This window comes from Desmodus rotundus, chromosome 11, assembly GCF_022682495.2.
Source record: "Desmodus rotundus isolate HL8 chromosome 11, HLdesRot8A.1, whole genome shotgun sequence".
Lineage (NCBI taxonomy): Eukaryota > Metazoa > Chordata > Mammalia > Chiroptera > Phyllostomidae > Desmodus > Desmodus rotundus.
The window spans coordinates 45,385,365-45,400,808 of record NC_071397.1 but is presented as its reverse complement, the minus strand read 5'-3'; the positions used below and the strand labels follow the sequence as shown (position 1 = coordinate 45,400,808).

General features: G+C 39.6%; 1 protein-coding gene and 1 pseudogene across 3 annotated transcripts in view; one reads left to right on the top strand and one right to left on the bottom strand.

The window, feature by feature from the left end:
• Positions 1–15,444, top strand: part of RRAGD (Ras related GTP binding D) — a 50,938-nt gene that overhangs the window by 25,089 nt on the left and 10,405 nt on the right. Inside the window, exons 4-7 of one of the 3 annotated variants that reach the window (XM_053913786.2) lie at positions 821–935; positions 1,594–1,736; positions 7,588–7,736; positions 10,650–11,113. In XM_053913786.2, the coding sequence (XP_053769761.1) occupies positions 821–935; positions 1,594–1,736; positions 7,588–7,736; positions 10,650–10,870 (628 nt within the window). In that variant the 3' untranslated portion in view covers positions 10,871–11,113. Of the gene's footprint in view, positions 1–820; positions 936–1,593; positions 1,737–7,587; positions 7,737–10,649; positions 11,139–15,444 lie in introns of those variants that run through there. The other 2 variants (XM_024551711.4, XM_053913787.2) reach the window with 2 other exon arrangements.
• LOC112297468 (U6 spliceosomal RNA) lies at positions 491–591 on the bottom strand (annotated as a pseudogene).

Here is a 15,444-nt window from a genome sequence, read left to right as displayed (position 1 = left end):
TGGCGTGGGCAGGAATTTACCTCTTTACTCCGTTTTGTGCTGTGGACATTGGGATAATCTTTGGGAAAAGCAAGCTTTCCATGTGCTAATTCTAATCTTTGGGAACAGCAGTGGTGTTTTAAATACATATATACTTTTAACAAATGGTTAAAGCTAAGGTTCTTCCCCCATTTGAAAAACACATTAACATAAAACCCATGAGCATAACCCAGGAAGTTAATTAATGCTGAAGTTTGCAATTCTTGATAAACATGGTAGTCCAACTCTGGAGATACTCAAATAGAAATACAGAAGAAAACCTCTTCTCTGCCATGTTCTGTGGGGTGCTACCTGTACAATCATTTTGCAGATTGGAAAATGGCAAACTTAGGTTTTTCAATATGAATGATGTAACTGTTGCTACCCTGTGAGGCGTGGGCACAGATGACCTGGTGTGCATTCTCTTGCAGAATATAAGGAAGCTGGTATGGACACATACTATACATTTTTTAAAAGTATGGAACTCTTCACAGATTTGCATGTCATCCTTGCTCAGGGGCCATGCCAATCTTCTCTGTATCATATGTGCGTTTTTAAGCTTTCCAGTTCAGCCAGTCAGTAGATGAGAGTGGACCCAATTCTTGCTTTTTGGATGGTGGGAGGAGTGGCCTATTAAGACATATTCAGTTTTTACCAAAGCTGTTTCCAGTACTGTAGGGGGCTAGACTGTGCGTGTAAGAAGTGCAGACACAGAAGGCAGGGCATGGTGTTATGACAGAGCCTAAGCAGTCTATTCCTCCATCAAGGGGAAAATGTGATGAAATATTGTCTCCTCTTTCAGCTTTTATCTGACAAGCATATATGATCATTCAATATTTGAAGCTTTTAGCAAAGTGGTTCAGAAACTAATTCCACAACTCCCCACCCTGGAGAATTTGCTAAACATCTTTATCTCAGTAAGTAAATAATATTACTCTGTTAGTGTCATTTGCAGAATTTAAGAATAACATTGCAAGAGTGAAAATGATCTTTCTTCTGCTTACTCTTACAGCATTCAAGATCACTAAAGTATTACTTTTGGAGGTTGCTCCTATAGGTTGTTTTAGGCAACCAGTCAGTTTTAATTGAGCCCTACCAGAGGCAAGGAGCATAAAATTTGGTTTGGCAATAAGATATGCTGTTAAGACTGAATGATGAGCTGGCTGAATGAGTCCTATAAACTACCAGCTCCACAGAGCAGAATTGAGGCAGACCTGTTGGTTGTACTCACATCAATTCTCACTGCACAATTTGGAATTTGCTTGTTTAGATTCTTAAATTAATTTAATTTAAAATTAGTAAAATTAGTTTCTACTTGGCCCCTACTCAGTTTGTTTACTTATAGAAAATAATGTGTGATAATTAATTCCACTTTTCATTTCTTATGCACATCCATTATAAAGAAGTATATGACAATGAAGTTTAAATTGTAATAAAATGGAACAACCTGAAACTTTAATAACTTAATTTTTGCTTGTTCATTTTTTACATAGCAAATGGTATATAGTTTTATGTAACCATGACCTGGTCTGAAATCAGCTGTTGCTCTAAGTCAGCATCTTCTTTTTGTTTTAGAATTCAGGAATTGAAAAGGCATTTCTATTTGATGTGGTCAGTAAAATTTATATTGCAACTGATAGTACCCCAGTAGATATGCAGACCTATGAACTCTGCTGTGATATGATCGATGTGGTTATTGACATCTCTTGTATTTACGGGTGAGTAAAACATTCTTACAGGCTACAATCAAGCCATACTTCTCATAACCTTTGAGATATTTTGCACTTATTTAATTTTAATACTTTTGTTTTAAATGACTGAGATCTATAAATATACCATTTAGCACGCAATAATAATAACAAATAATTATTGAGTAAATTCCTGGCATCATGCTAATAATCTCATTGCATACATTATATCATTTAACTCTCCACCAATCCATGAGGCAGGAATTACTATCCCCACCTTATTTATTTATTTAACCCCCACTGTAAAGCTGGGAAAACTGAGGTTTACGCTGGTTAAGTTTCTACTCTTTGCTCACATGGTCAGTGAGGGATGGAACTAGAATCTGAACTCAAGCCTGACTGGTTCCTGGGGTTTCCCTGCTGAAGCTCTGCCACCATATTGCAATGTCTTATACGCTTGGGAGAGACTAACAGAGTCCTTGAACTCTAAATAAATGTCTCATATTGATAATAGTTCTATTATATTTTTTATTACAGGAGATAACTGCTGGATTGTTTTTAAAAATATATTTTTTATTATTATTCAATTACAGTTGACATTCAGTATTTTATTAGTTACAGGTGTACAGCATAGTGGTTAGACATTTATAGAACTTACAAAGTGATCCCTTCAATAACATACTTTTGATTATCCTCTATCGTGAGTGGCAGAGAATTTTAAAACTAAGCCAACAACATTACCTATTTATTATTATGGACATACATTCTTAGAAAACAGAACTTTTTGTACACTTAAAATCATATAAAATAAACAAGGAGTGGGTGAAAATGATTGTTACCAGACATAGAAACAATTCCACGTAATCATAAATTTGCTGAACGGATGTCATACAGAGTGAAGAAGTGTGAACTGCTTTGTCTTATTAAGACATCAAGTTGTTGCTGCCTGTTTACATTGGATTTATATCCTCATTCAGTCATTGATGACTTTAAGCTTTTGTTCATCTTCTTTGTTCACTGTGACCTGCTTTATATAGTATCCTTTTCTGGGAGTCTCAGTCTCACCATTTCTCTCTTGCAGTGTCTGAAAATCCTTTGCCTACTCAGTTGAGATTCTCTTTGTTAACTCTGTTATACACACAGCACACACAGTCTCTTCTGTGGTGAGAAAGGGGAAGTGCTACTTCACAGGACCGTAATATCACTAGGATTCACTGGTAAATCCTGATAAATGTAGCTGCCGCTATTTTTTATTATTATTATTATTATTAAACACTGCCATCTGGCTTTAGAAATAGACCTTATTTCCTAAGATTATCAGCCTACAGTAATCTATTATTTTTAAACTGTAAGTGAATGACGTTGAAATAGCCATGAATCTGAATGTACCCAGATTACAGTCTAAATTGCTATGCTAATCAAGTACAATGAACAACACAATTAATCTTGCACATATTTAACAATATGCATAATCATTATCGTGCCATATGGCAATTAGATGGAAGTGGAAAGTGGTTCACGTGAATGACGTTAATCAGAGTTACTTTTACCCAGCTGAAACAAGCAGGGGAGGGAGGGGTTGAGAGGTGGAGTTTCTGTGGTAGAGTGCAATGTTCCCGAGAACCTGCGGGGTTCAGTGGGAACCAGTCTGGGTCACAAGTGGAGCGGGGACTTGGGTCACAAGTGGAGCGGGGACTCGGCCCTGGGGTTTCCTCAGACTGTTTGCAAGGAGCCAGCCCAATTCATGGGGCGTGCTGGGGGAGGGCTGGCGATGTGTGTTGCAGCCCAGGAAGCTGGCCCACTGCCAGTTCCCAGCAGTTCCCTGGAGACCGGCAGGGTTTAGAAGCAGGTGACCTGGTGCCTCAGTCCAACTGCTCAGGAATCTCAGCTGAGCCTCTGCTGAGGCTGGCAGCTACACACACACACACACACACACACACACATCAAAATACATTCTATCCCCATGTGTGTTTATGGCTTTGTAGGTAGAAATGTACTAGTAGAAAATAGTTGTTGCAGTTGTAAAACCTCACCAATATCTACTTGTAATTTTTTGGTCTTTTTTTGTTTTTCCAATTTGTTCAATGTTTGCTTTTTTTTCTGATTATGAATGTAATCCATGCTCATTGCAGAAAATATGTAAATATAAAAAATAAAATTAAAATGCCCATAATCTTATGATGTAGAAACAATCACTAATATTTTTATGTATTTTATTCTTATTTCTGTGTAATTTTTAGGATAATGTGGTCACTTTGTATATTTAATATTATGCCCTACTTTTATCATTTAACATTGTCACTTAAGAATTTTCCTGTATAAGTGCTGTTAACAAACAATGCTTAGTGTCTATATAATATAGCATTATATTTACTTGGAAAATTTAAATTTAGTTTTCTTCATTGGTTAAAATTTTTACATGTTTCAGTTTATTTTCAGAACATTATTTATAAGCAAGAGAAGTTCAGTCTGGAAAACCAGTAACTAAAAATAGCACAAAAGAAGTTAAGAATTCTGTTAAAACATCTTTAACATCTGAGGTTTAACACTTCTTAAAATTTTTCTTTGCTGTTTTGGTAGGTTAATGAGGGGGACCTCCAAAAAACCCCAGAATAGTGGCTTTTTAAGATTTTATTTATATATTTTTAGAGAGAGGGGAAAGGAGGGAGAAAAAGGGAGAGAAATGTCAATGTGTGGTTGCCCCTTGCACACCCCTACTGGGGACCTGGCCCACAACCCAGGCATGTGCCCTGACTGGGAATTGAACCGGCGACCCTTTGGTTTGCAAGCTGGCACTCAATCCACTGAGCCACACCAGCCAGGGTAAAACCCCAGAATATATTTATTAAAAGTTGTGTATTTATTCCTACATGTTTAAACTTCAGACACCTTCAAAGTACTCTCCATTTGACACAATACACCTATTAAGGCGTTTCTTTCACTGCTCAAAACAGTTTTTGAACTTGTCAATTTTGATGCCTTTTAGTGCTTCTGATGTTTTTTGTTTCACCTCTTCCACAGTGGCAAAATATTACCCTCAGGTGAATAAAGAGGGTGGGGCACAGGCGTCATGCTCTTCCAGTTTGGTCAAAAACAGCTGAACACTCAGCGCGGTACAGGCAGGTACACTCGTAAATCACTCATCATGACAAGTTGAGTCTTCAAAAAAAATTCACTGAAACCAAGCACAGCCTCTCACAACAACACCAACTGGTATACGGATACAGATGGGTTCCTAGAACACTCACCTATCGAGGGAAGCCTGTACTACAAGGGGCCTGCCCTCCAGAAGATAATTCCGGGGTTTTTTGGGTCGCCCCTCATATAGTGAGTTGAATCCTTTTATAATAAACTAACTTTCACAATTTACTTTTAAGTAGCCCTGCATTGTTTAAAATACTCTCAAATCTAAAAGACTACATTTCCTTTAAAATACTCTACAATTCAGGCATTTTCATTTAATCTGGTTTGTCACTGTACTCCCTTGTGATATTTATGAGATTAAAAGCATTAGCTCTAAAATTGGTCAGATGAGTTCGAGGTCCTAGCTGGACCCCATCATCAGCTTTGACCAAGTTCTCTTATTTCCCCAACCCCTCTCCTCAGTCCCTACCTCAGAGGGTACTTGTGCCAGACAGCATAACGCATGGTAAGAACTCAGAACCTTGCCCATCACAGTGCAGGTTCAGTAAGTGAGGGCTCTTACTCTGCAAAAGTGATAAGGTTTAGTAGCAGCTGAATTATTATGCTGTATGAATAAGGCTTATTTAGCACAATTCCAATTAAGTCAGATTTCTGGTCAATTATTTATAAGTTTGGGAAGTAAAAATAAATCAGAAAACATACAGTCAGTATGGAGAAGTGCTCCTTTGCTTATGAGGAAGGATACATAATGCCTTGATTGCACCAGTGTTCCAGGGGGTCCAGGTTCAGTCATTAAGGCTGTGGGATTCAGAACAAGTCACCCCCAGATATGCCTCTGTGGTATGCACATTGTTTCAGAGTGAAAGGCAAACTTTAGCCTCACGTTCAAAAGAAACTTGCTCCTCCCTTAACAATCTGGAGAACTTGAATTAGGGGCCTTGCATACAATAAAAGATTATCCGTGATAACCTTTTTGACTTACCTGTATGGCAGGACAAACATTTCTTAAACATCCGTTCTTGTTTGTCAGCCTGCAATAACCCTTTGACACCCCCAAGGTGCATAACCTCATCCCTAGCTTAGGGTGTCTAATATAGCTAGAACCCCTGTTCTATCTCTGGACCTCTTGTGCATGTGAGGTCTCTGATCCTCTCAGGTGTGCAGGGCTCCCATACTATGTATGTGTTAAGTTTGGTTATTTTCTCTTGCTGATCTGTCTCATGTTTATTTATTAGACCAGCCAGAAGAACCTTGAGAGTAGAGGAAAGTTTGTTCCTCCCCTGTAAGGCCAGAGTAATAATAATAATAAAAAATATAATACTAGCACTTAACATTCATTATGCACTTTACATGGTTTCAGCACTGTGCTCAGTGCCATATATGTATTATTTCATTACATTAGGACGCTTTGAAGTAATTACTATTGGTATGCAAATGAGGAAATTGAGGCTCAAAGAAGTTATTCAACTTGCCTAAGTTTACCTAGTGAGTAAGAACCGGTAGGCTGGGATTCAAACCCAAGTCATCTGGGTCTGCAGGCCAAGTGAAATAAGCCAAAATCAGAGGAAGGCAAGTACCATATGATTTCACTCATGTGTGGAATGTAATGAACAAAATAGAAACAGACTCACAGATAGAGAACAGACTGACAGCTGTCAGAGGGGAAGGGGATTGAGGGGCTAGGTGAAAAAGGTGAAGGGATTAAGAAAAAAAACTCATAGGCACAGACAACAACATGGTGAAAACCAGAAGGAAAGGGGGTGGGGAAGGTGGAAGAGAGTGAAGGGAGGATAAATGGAGATGGAAGGAGACCTAACTTGGGGTGGAACACACAATACAATATAAAGATGATGTATTATAGAATTGTACACCTGAAACCTATGTAATTTTATTAACCCATGTCACCCCAATGAAATCAATAAAAAAATAGACCAATCTATTCATTTAACATTTTATTTTAAAAATATTTCAAACCTACAGAAAATGTGCAAGGATAGTACAGTGAATTCCTACATACCCTTCATTGGGATTCACAAATTTTTATCAATTTGCCATATTTGCTATCTCCCTGTTTTCTGTTCCATATTGTTTGTTTGCTTGTGCTGAACCATTTGGAAGTTGCAGACATGATTCTTTGATCCTAGCTGTTTGAGCATCTATCTCTTAAGAACAAGGACATTCTTTTACAGGACCACAGTTTAATTATCCAAGTAAGCATATTTAGTCGGGCTATATTACTCTATTATCTCATGTATAGCCCATATTCAGATTTCACCAGTGCTCCCGCTTCTGTCTTTTGTATTGGTTTCCCCCCTATCTGGCATCTAGTTCGGCACTTGCTGTCGGTAGTCTTTAGGCTTCTTAAATTTGGGACAGTTCTTCACTCCTTCTTGGTCTTTCATTAGACCGTGCTTGTGATAGCCTGATTCGGTCAGGAGAAAACAAGAAGCCCTTGGGGGCCACAGTGGGGAGGAGAGCCAACCCCCATCCCTCACCTGTGCCCCTCAGGTGCCCAGAGAGTTGCCCAGCCACTCCTTAGGTCAGTAGGAAAGTGACTGTCATATGGTGTGTACATTCTTGTGACTGTGTGTTTCTGAGATCCTTAGCTGAAAGACACTATAAGTGTAAACTACTTGCCATTGTCGTTCTGTGTGGTAAAGCCGGTCTTTGTTGCCAGGTTACCATCTGTAGTTCTTCCTCAATGGTCACATATGTTTTGATTTCTCTCCCCATTTAGTCTCAAAGAAGATGGAGCAGGAACCCCCTATGACAAGGAATCAACAGCCATTATAAAGCTGAATAATACCACAGTTCTTTATTTAAAAGAGGTGACGAAGTTCCTGGCTCTTGTTTGCTTTGTCAGAGAGGAAAGCTTTGAAAGAAAAGGTAATTTTTTTGTGTGATTTAAATGAAGCATTTCAATTCAGACTAATACTGCCTTTACTGCTTGCTGAATGTGGATGGGGAGCAGCTTGCCTCTAGAAGCTTCAGTCACAGGCCCTTGTGGCTCCTGCCCACATCAGTCAGGGGTTGGGAACCCATGAACCAGCCTGCCCTGTAGTGAAAGCTGCCCAGGAGGTGGAAGTGGAAACAACCGTCTTCCCAGGGACCTTAGCTTTTCTGGAGGTGAAGCTAACTGGGGTGTTGGCAGATTATAAGGTTTCTTACCACAGGCAGAGCCCCCAGCCCCCAGTGAGGGCCAAGGCCTCCCTCTTGGTTCACACCTCTAGGTTCCAGGGGGGTGTGACCCCATGTGCTCCCATGTCAAGGAGGGGCTTGTGCAACATGAAAGCTGGACAATCTTGAACTTCTCTTCACCTCTGAATATTCTTCATTCCTCAAAACACAGGGATGGTATTCTGATTCCAAAAATAGGAGACATGAATATATTTAATAACACCACCAGATATCCTGAGTTTTGTTTTAAAACCAAAGCAGTTAGGCTTCCGGCCAAGATGGAGGTATAGGTAGACACCCTTTGCCTCCTCGTGCAACCAAAAGAAGGCCAATTTAAAAACAAAAAACAACCAGAACTGACAGAAAATTGAACTGTATGGCTCGGAGGCTGGCGGACAGACTGACGAAGAGAGGTGGCAGATTGTGGAAGGAACAGGGCAGGCAGTGTGACAGCTAGCAGACCCCTCGGCCCCACATTCTCGCATAGATAAACTGGGAGGAAGGGCGGGGAAGCGAAGCAGATCGCCCAACCCAGGGCTCCAGCGCGGGGGGGAAATAAAGCCTCAAACCTCTGATTGAAAACACCCGTGGGGGTTGAGGCAGCAGCGGGAGAAACTCGCAGCCTCACAGGAGAGTTTGTTGAAGAGACCCACAGGGGCCTAGAGCGTGCACAAGCCCACCCACTCGGAATCAGCGCCAGAGGGGCCCAGTTTGATTGTGGGTAGCAGAGGGAGTGACTAAAATCCAGCAGAGAGTGCAGCAAGTGCCATTGCTCCCTCTCGGCCCCTCCCTCACGTACAGGTCACCTCGCAGTGACCAGCCTTATCCCGCCCCGTGAACACCTAATGCTCCATCCCTTTATGTAACAGGCGGCACCGAGACAAAAAAGTCCCAAATGAAAGAAAAGATCAAAGCTCCAAAAATAATACAACTAAGCAACGAAGAGATAGCCAACCTATCAGATGCACAGTTCAAAACACTGGTAATCAGGATGCTCACAGAATTGGTTGAATTTGGTCACAAATTAGATGAAAAAATGAAGGCTATGCTAAGAGAAACAAAGGAAAGTGTACAGGGAACCAATAGTGATGGGAAGGAAACTGGGACTCAAATCAATGCTGTGGACCAGAAGGAAGAAAGAGACATTCAATCAGAAAAGAATGAAGAAACAAGAATTCAAAAAAATGAGAGGCTTAGGAACCTCCAGGACATCTTGAAACACTCCAACATCCAAATTATAGGGGTACCAGAAGGAGAAGAGGAAGAGCAACAAATTGAAAACTTATTTGAACAAATAATGAAGGAGAACTTCCCTCATCTGGCAAAGGAAATAGACTTCCGGGAAGTCCAGGAAGCTCAGAGAATCCCAAAGAAGCTGGACCCAAGGAGGAACACACCAAGGCACATCATAATTACATTACCTAAGACTCAACAGAAGGAGAGTCTTAGAAGCAGCCAGAGAAAAGGACACAGTTACCTACAAAGGGGTTCCCATAAGACTGTCAGCTAATTTCTCAAAAGAGACCTTCCAGGCAAGAAGGGGCTGGCAAGAAGTATTCCAAGTTATGAAAGGCAAGGACCTACATCCAAGATTGCTCTATCCAGCAAAGCTTTGATTTAGAATGAAAGGGCAAATGAAGTGCTTCTCAGATAAGGTCAAGTTCAAGGAGTTCATCATCACCAAGCCCTTATTATATGAAATGTTAAAGGGATTTATCTAAGAAAAAGAAGATCAAAAATATGAACAGTAAAAATGACAGCAAACTCACAGTTATTAACAGACACACCTAAAACCAAAACAAAAGCAAACTAAGCAAACAACTCGAACAGGAACAGAACCAGAGAGAGGGAGATCACATGGAGGGTTATCAATGGGAGGGGGAGAGAGGGGGGAAGGGTCAAAGGATAAGTAGCATAAATGGTAGGTAGAAAATAAACAGGGGGAGGGTAAGAATAGTATAGGAAATGTAGAAGCCAAAGAACTTATATGTATGACCCACAGACATGAGCTATAGGGGGGGAATGTGGGAGGGAGGGGGTGTGCAGGATGGAGTGAAGGGGAGGAAATGGGACAACTGTAATAGCATAATCAATAAATATATTTAAAAAACAAACAAACAAACAAAAAACCCCAAAGCAGTTGATCTTATAAAGATACTCCTTTTCCCCCTGCTACCTAAACTGGAAATACCGCCTTAGTGCCATGGCTAGGGGTGTTTGCTAGTAACGAGGGTATGATCCACCAATTTGTGGGTTAAAAAAATTCCCTACAAAGTGGCAGTAGTAACATTTACTGAAATAGCTGTTTTTTCCATGTAAAGTAATATGTTTTTATTATGAAAATACTTTGAAAATTTAAGAAAATATAAAGAACAAAATAAAACCACTCAATTTCACCATCTGGAACTAAACTTCATGTTAAATTTCTGAAGTTTGCTTTCTTTCTCCTCTCCCCTTTCCCTTTCTCCCTCTCATCTTCCCTGCCTCTCTTCCTTCATCTCTTCTTTCCTTCTTTCCAACAAAAGTGGGGCCAGGGTATCTATATAGTTTTATATTCTGTTGTTTTCATTTATTTATATCACGAAATTGTTTTTTTTAAAGATTTTATTTATTTACTTTTAGAGAGAGGGGAAGGGAGGAAGAAAGAGAAGGAGAGAAACATCAATGTGTGGTTGCCTTTCACCTGCCCCCAGCAGAGGACCTGGCCTGCAACCCAGGAATGTGCCCTGACTGGGAATCGAACCAGTGACCCTTCGGCTTGCAGGCAGGCATCTGGTCCACTGAGCCACACCAGCCAGGGCTATCATGAAGTTGTTAAAAATTCATTGAGCACGAAAACTTAATTTACATTTTTATTGTTTCTTTTTATTATAAATATAATAGGTTCATTTAGAAAATTTAGAAATAACAAAGCAAAAGAGAAATAATTGTTGATGAGCTTCTCATTATTAACATTTTCTGTATAACTTTTGAGCCTTTTTCATATATATCTACTACCTGTGTATGAGATTATATGATAAATACTACTTTATAACCTTCACTTAAATTATTTACAGTTTACTAAATCTTTTTTACCACATCATTTTAATGGTTGTGTTAGTATTTTCTGTTGTTAGAAATTTATATTGTTTTCAGAGTTTGATGTTATAAGTAGTCTATGATGATCTTATTTGTACTAAATATTTGTGTACATCTTTGGTTATTTCCTCAGAAAAAAGCTTTAACAAAAGGGGTTACTTAGATCAAAGGGTAGGCATGTTTTGGTGGCTTCTAATGCATTATTCCCAAAATGTCCTTTAGAAAGATTTTATGGGTTTATGCTACTAAGAGAATATGAGTGTGTCAATTTTGCTGTATCCTTTTCAGTATTGGGTATTAGCATTAAAAATTGATAATTGAAAATTGGTATACCATTTAAATTTACATTTCCTTGCTTCTTAGTAAAGTTGTAATTTTTTTCCCCTATAATTTACCTATTATTGCCAACCAAATTGCCTTTTGTGTATTTGACCTGCAAAACTTTTAATTAAATGGTATTAATCTTTTATTTCTTATTTTTGTGTTGCTGAAAGTAAGAACAGATTATATAGTAAATTCATGGAATTTTGAAGATAGGACCATACTTTGTTTCGGTCTCTCAGTTACAGTTGATTTTACTCAGACCCAGAAACAGAAGTGACTTTCTCTCAAAATAAGGCCACACTGGCAGTGTATGGCAATCAGGGCTGGAGATTCCTGGGCTTCTCCCTGTGTGGAATTGGTTGTGTATATTGTGTCTTAAACCATTATACGTATATTTCCTTGGTTCAAGATATTTCCAGAAATTATACTTGATTAATATTTTATGTTGATATTGGAAGCTAAGAAAAGTAAAAGTCATGCCAATAGTATAGCTGCAGCCCCCAAACCATCTAGGATGGTGGCAGGTCCCAACATCATATTAAACTGTAATTTATTAAACTGGAGCACTCATTGCCCTGGTCAGCATGGCTCAGTTGGTTGGAGCATTGTTCTGTAAACCAAAAGGTTGCGGGTTCGATTCTCACTCAGGGCACATGCTTAGGTGTGGGTTCAGTCCCCAGTAGGGGCGCATACAAGGGGGCAACCAACAGAACTTTCTCACATCAATATTTCTCTCCCTCTCTCTCTCCCTGTCTTCCCCTCTCTCTAGAATCAATAAGCATATCCTTGGGTGAGGATTAAAAAAAAAAACCTGGAGAGCTTATTTTGAACTGATTTTAGATTTAACAGAAAACCTGCAAAAGCAGCACGTAGTTTACATATAGTTATTTTTTAAGATTTTGTTTATTTATATTTAGAGAGGGGAAGGAAGGGAGAAAGATAGTGAGAGAAACAGCAATGTGTGGTTGTATCTCATGAGCCTCCTACTGGGGACCTGGCCTGCAACCCAGGCACGTGCCCTGACTGGGAACCAAACCTGTGACCCTTTGGTTTGCAGGCCAGCACTCAGTCCACTGAACCACAGCAGCCAGGGCTAGATATACTCCTCAACCACCTCCCCCAAACGTTAACATCTTACATATTATAGCACAGTTATGAAAACTAGAGAATTAACATTGAATAATGCTCTCAGCCAAACTACAGACCTTACGTAAATTTAACCAATTTTTCCAAAAAGTCTGTTTTCTGTTACAGGATCCCAAATTGATTTGGTTGTTACTTCTCCTAGTCCCCTCCCATCTGTGGCAGTTCTTCATCTTTCGTTGCCTGGACACTTTTGAAGAGTACTGATCAATTATCTTGCAGAATGCCCCTCAAATTTAGTTTGTCTGATATGTTCACTCATTTGGAATGAGATTATGCACTTTGGCAAGAACACCACGTAGAAATGATGCTGTGGCCCTGGCCCATGTGGCTCAGTTTGTTGGAACACCATCCTGTACAATGGAAGGTTGTGAGTTCGATTCACAGTTGAGGCACATACCTGGGTTGTGGGTTGGATCCCTGGTCAGGGTGCAAGTAGGAGGCAACCAGTTGATATTTTTCTGTCTCTCTAAAAGCAATGGGGATGCCCTGGCTGATGTGGCTTAGTGAATTGAGTGCTGGCCTGCAAACCAAAGGGTCGCTGGTTTGATTCCCAGTCAGGGCATATGCCTGGGTTGCAGGCCAGGTCTCTGGTAGGGGGTGTGCAAGAGGCAACCATACATTGATGTTTCTCTCCCTCCCTTTCTCTCTCCTTTCCCCTCTCTCTAAAAATAAATAAATAAAATCTTTAAAAAAGCAATGGGGAAATGGCTTCGGGTGAGGGTAAAAAAAAGAAAGAAATGATGTCTCCTTTCCAGTGCATCATATCAAGTAGTTAACGATGTTTGCATGTCTTATACTGATGTCGATTCAGCTAAGGTAGTGTCTGCCAATTTTTCCACTGGAACGTCCCTGTCTTGTCTTTCCCTTTGTGGTTAATATAGGCTCTCAAACTATTCCAATTATTTTTCTTCCCACACTTTTGCCCCCTAATTTTAACTTTGCTCTATGGTTTTGGAAGTAAGTTTAAGCAGTAATTTATCATGTGGATATTTTGGTAAGTTATCCCACCTAGGTGGGATCATCTCGGAGGATAGGCACACTTCGTAGAATTTTTAAAACCAATTAGAAACCTAGGTGTCAGTTTTAATGTCATAACTGAGAAATATAAGTAAATAGGCAGACCAAGGTTAATCCCAATTGTGTTAAACTTGTGTGTTTTAGGTTGACTAACCATCTCCATTTGTCTGGGACAGAGTTCATGGGACTGTAGACCTCCAGGGCTGAAACTGGGAATGGTCCCAGACAAACCAGATGAGTTGGTCACCCTATCTATTAGGTAGTTGTCTTTGAAAAGAATTTAGGCTTATAAATGCACGAAGTTGCTTGAATCTTGTGTTGCTGAGTCCTGTTGGTGCTGATAATCAACACTTGCTGATTGGCTTTTCTTCGTGTTGGTCTCCATCTGAGTTTTCATTAACGGTCTCTGTGACTGCTGTAGCAGAAGGGGTAGAATTGAAAGCGGATGCAGTGTTCTCAGCCTTGGTTGCATGTTATAGGCACCTTGGATGGGAGGTGATTAAAAAATACAGATATCTGGGTCCTCTGCCATATAATTAGAGTACAGGTCCTGGAAGGGGACCCTGGGGTTTGTTAAATTTTTTTTGAAGTTCCCTGGATGTTTTTAATGTGCAGCTAGAGTTGAGAACCACTGAACCAGAGTAGGAGTTGGACCATTATATAACTGTATGGTGGTGAAGATAGTCCTTATTATGTTCATGTCTCTTTTCTTGTATTTTCAACTGCCTTAATGAAAGGGTTGAAATAAATAACAAACTCTTTCCATGAATGCTTACTTCCTTTAAACACCTCAGTTGCGAATTTTTACCTTTTTATTTTTAAAACTCCAAATACAACAAGATGACTGTTTTTTTTCCTTTTAAATTTGTCCATTTAAAAATGTGGATGAGTTAAGATTGGCCAAAAACTATTGAAAACTAGGCCCTGACTGGTGTGTTTCCGTGGATTAAGTGTTGTCCATTTCTGGTCAGGGCATGTAACTGGGTTACAGGCCAGGTCCCTGGTTGGGGGTGTGCAAGAGTCAGTGGATCGATGTTTCTCTCCCTCTCATTCTCCCTCCCTTCCCCCTCTCTAAAAATAAATAAATAAATAAAATATTTTTTAAAAAGCTATCAATAGAATGTCTCTGAAATTTCCCAGGCTGAGTATTTGATGGCGCCCTTCTCATTGAGCCATTAAAGCTCAGTTTTCTTCCTAAGACATTTGGCTGCATGTATGATAGGCAGAGAATTGTTAGGTTCTCACATCTCACTTTCAAATTCCCACAGAATAAAATCACTTCTTTGCTCCTTGTTTATCACGTTCTGCCTTAATCGCCTCATTGGTCTTTTTCTTTTTTCTTTTTTTCCCCTTGTTGGTCACTATCACTGCAGAAGCAGCAGAGGGCGCTGCTCAGAGGGTTTCCTGCTCCTGGAAGCTGAGTTGGTGTTTCCTCCAGTGCATTGTAGTTAATTTTAAGACTAGTTTGAAGAGTTTTACTCCGTGGCTGGAATCTGAATTCTTTGTTTGGGTCTCTGGAAGCATCACCTAAGTGGATGAAAATAATGGTTGGACTAGTTGTTTTAATAAGTTTAAAGACAGTAAATAGAATCAACTGCCTTATCCTAATTGGTATAAGCGTAAGGTTGGTCTCAATAACAAATTAGTGGTAATGATGGAAAAACATACTTGAGACTTTCATTATCTGTTATTCTATTTTTGTACTACTAATTAATTTCTGAAAACACAAGAAGATTCTCCCCTACTGTTCCTCCATTTAAAATTTATGTGATATTGAAGAACTGAGAGTATCATTGTTGAATTCCTGAGCTTGAGTTGACCTGAAGTGACTGTTACCACTCTAAAATCAGAG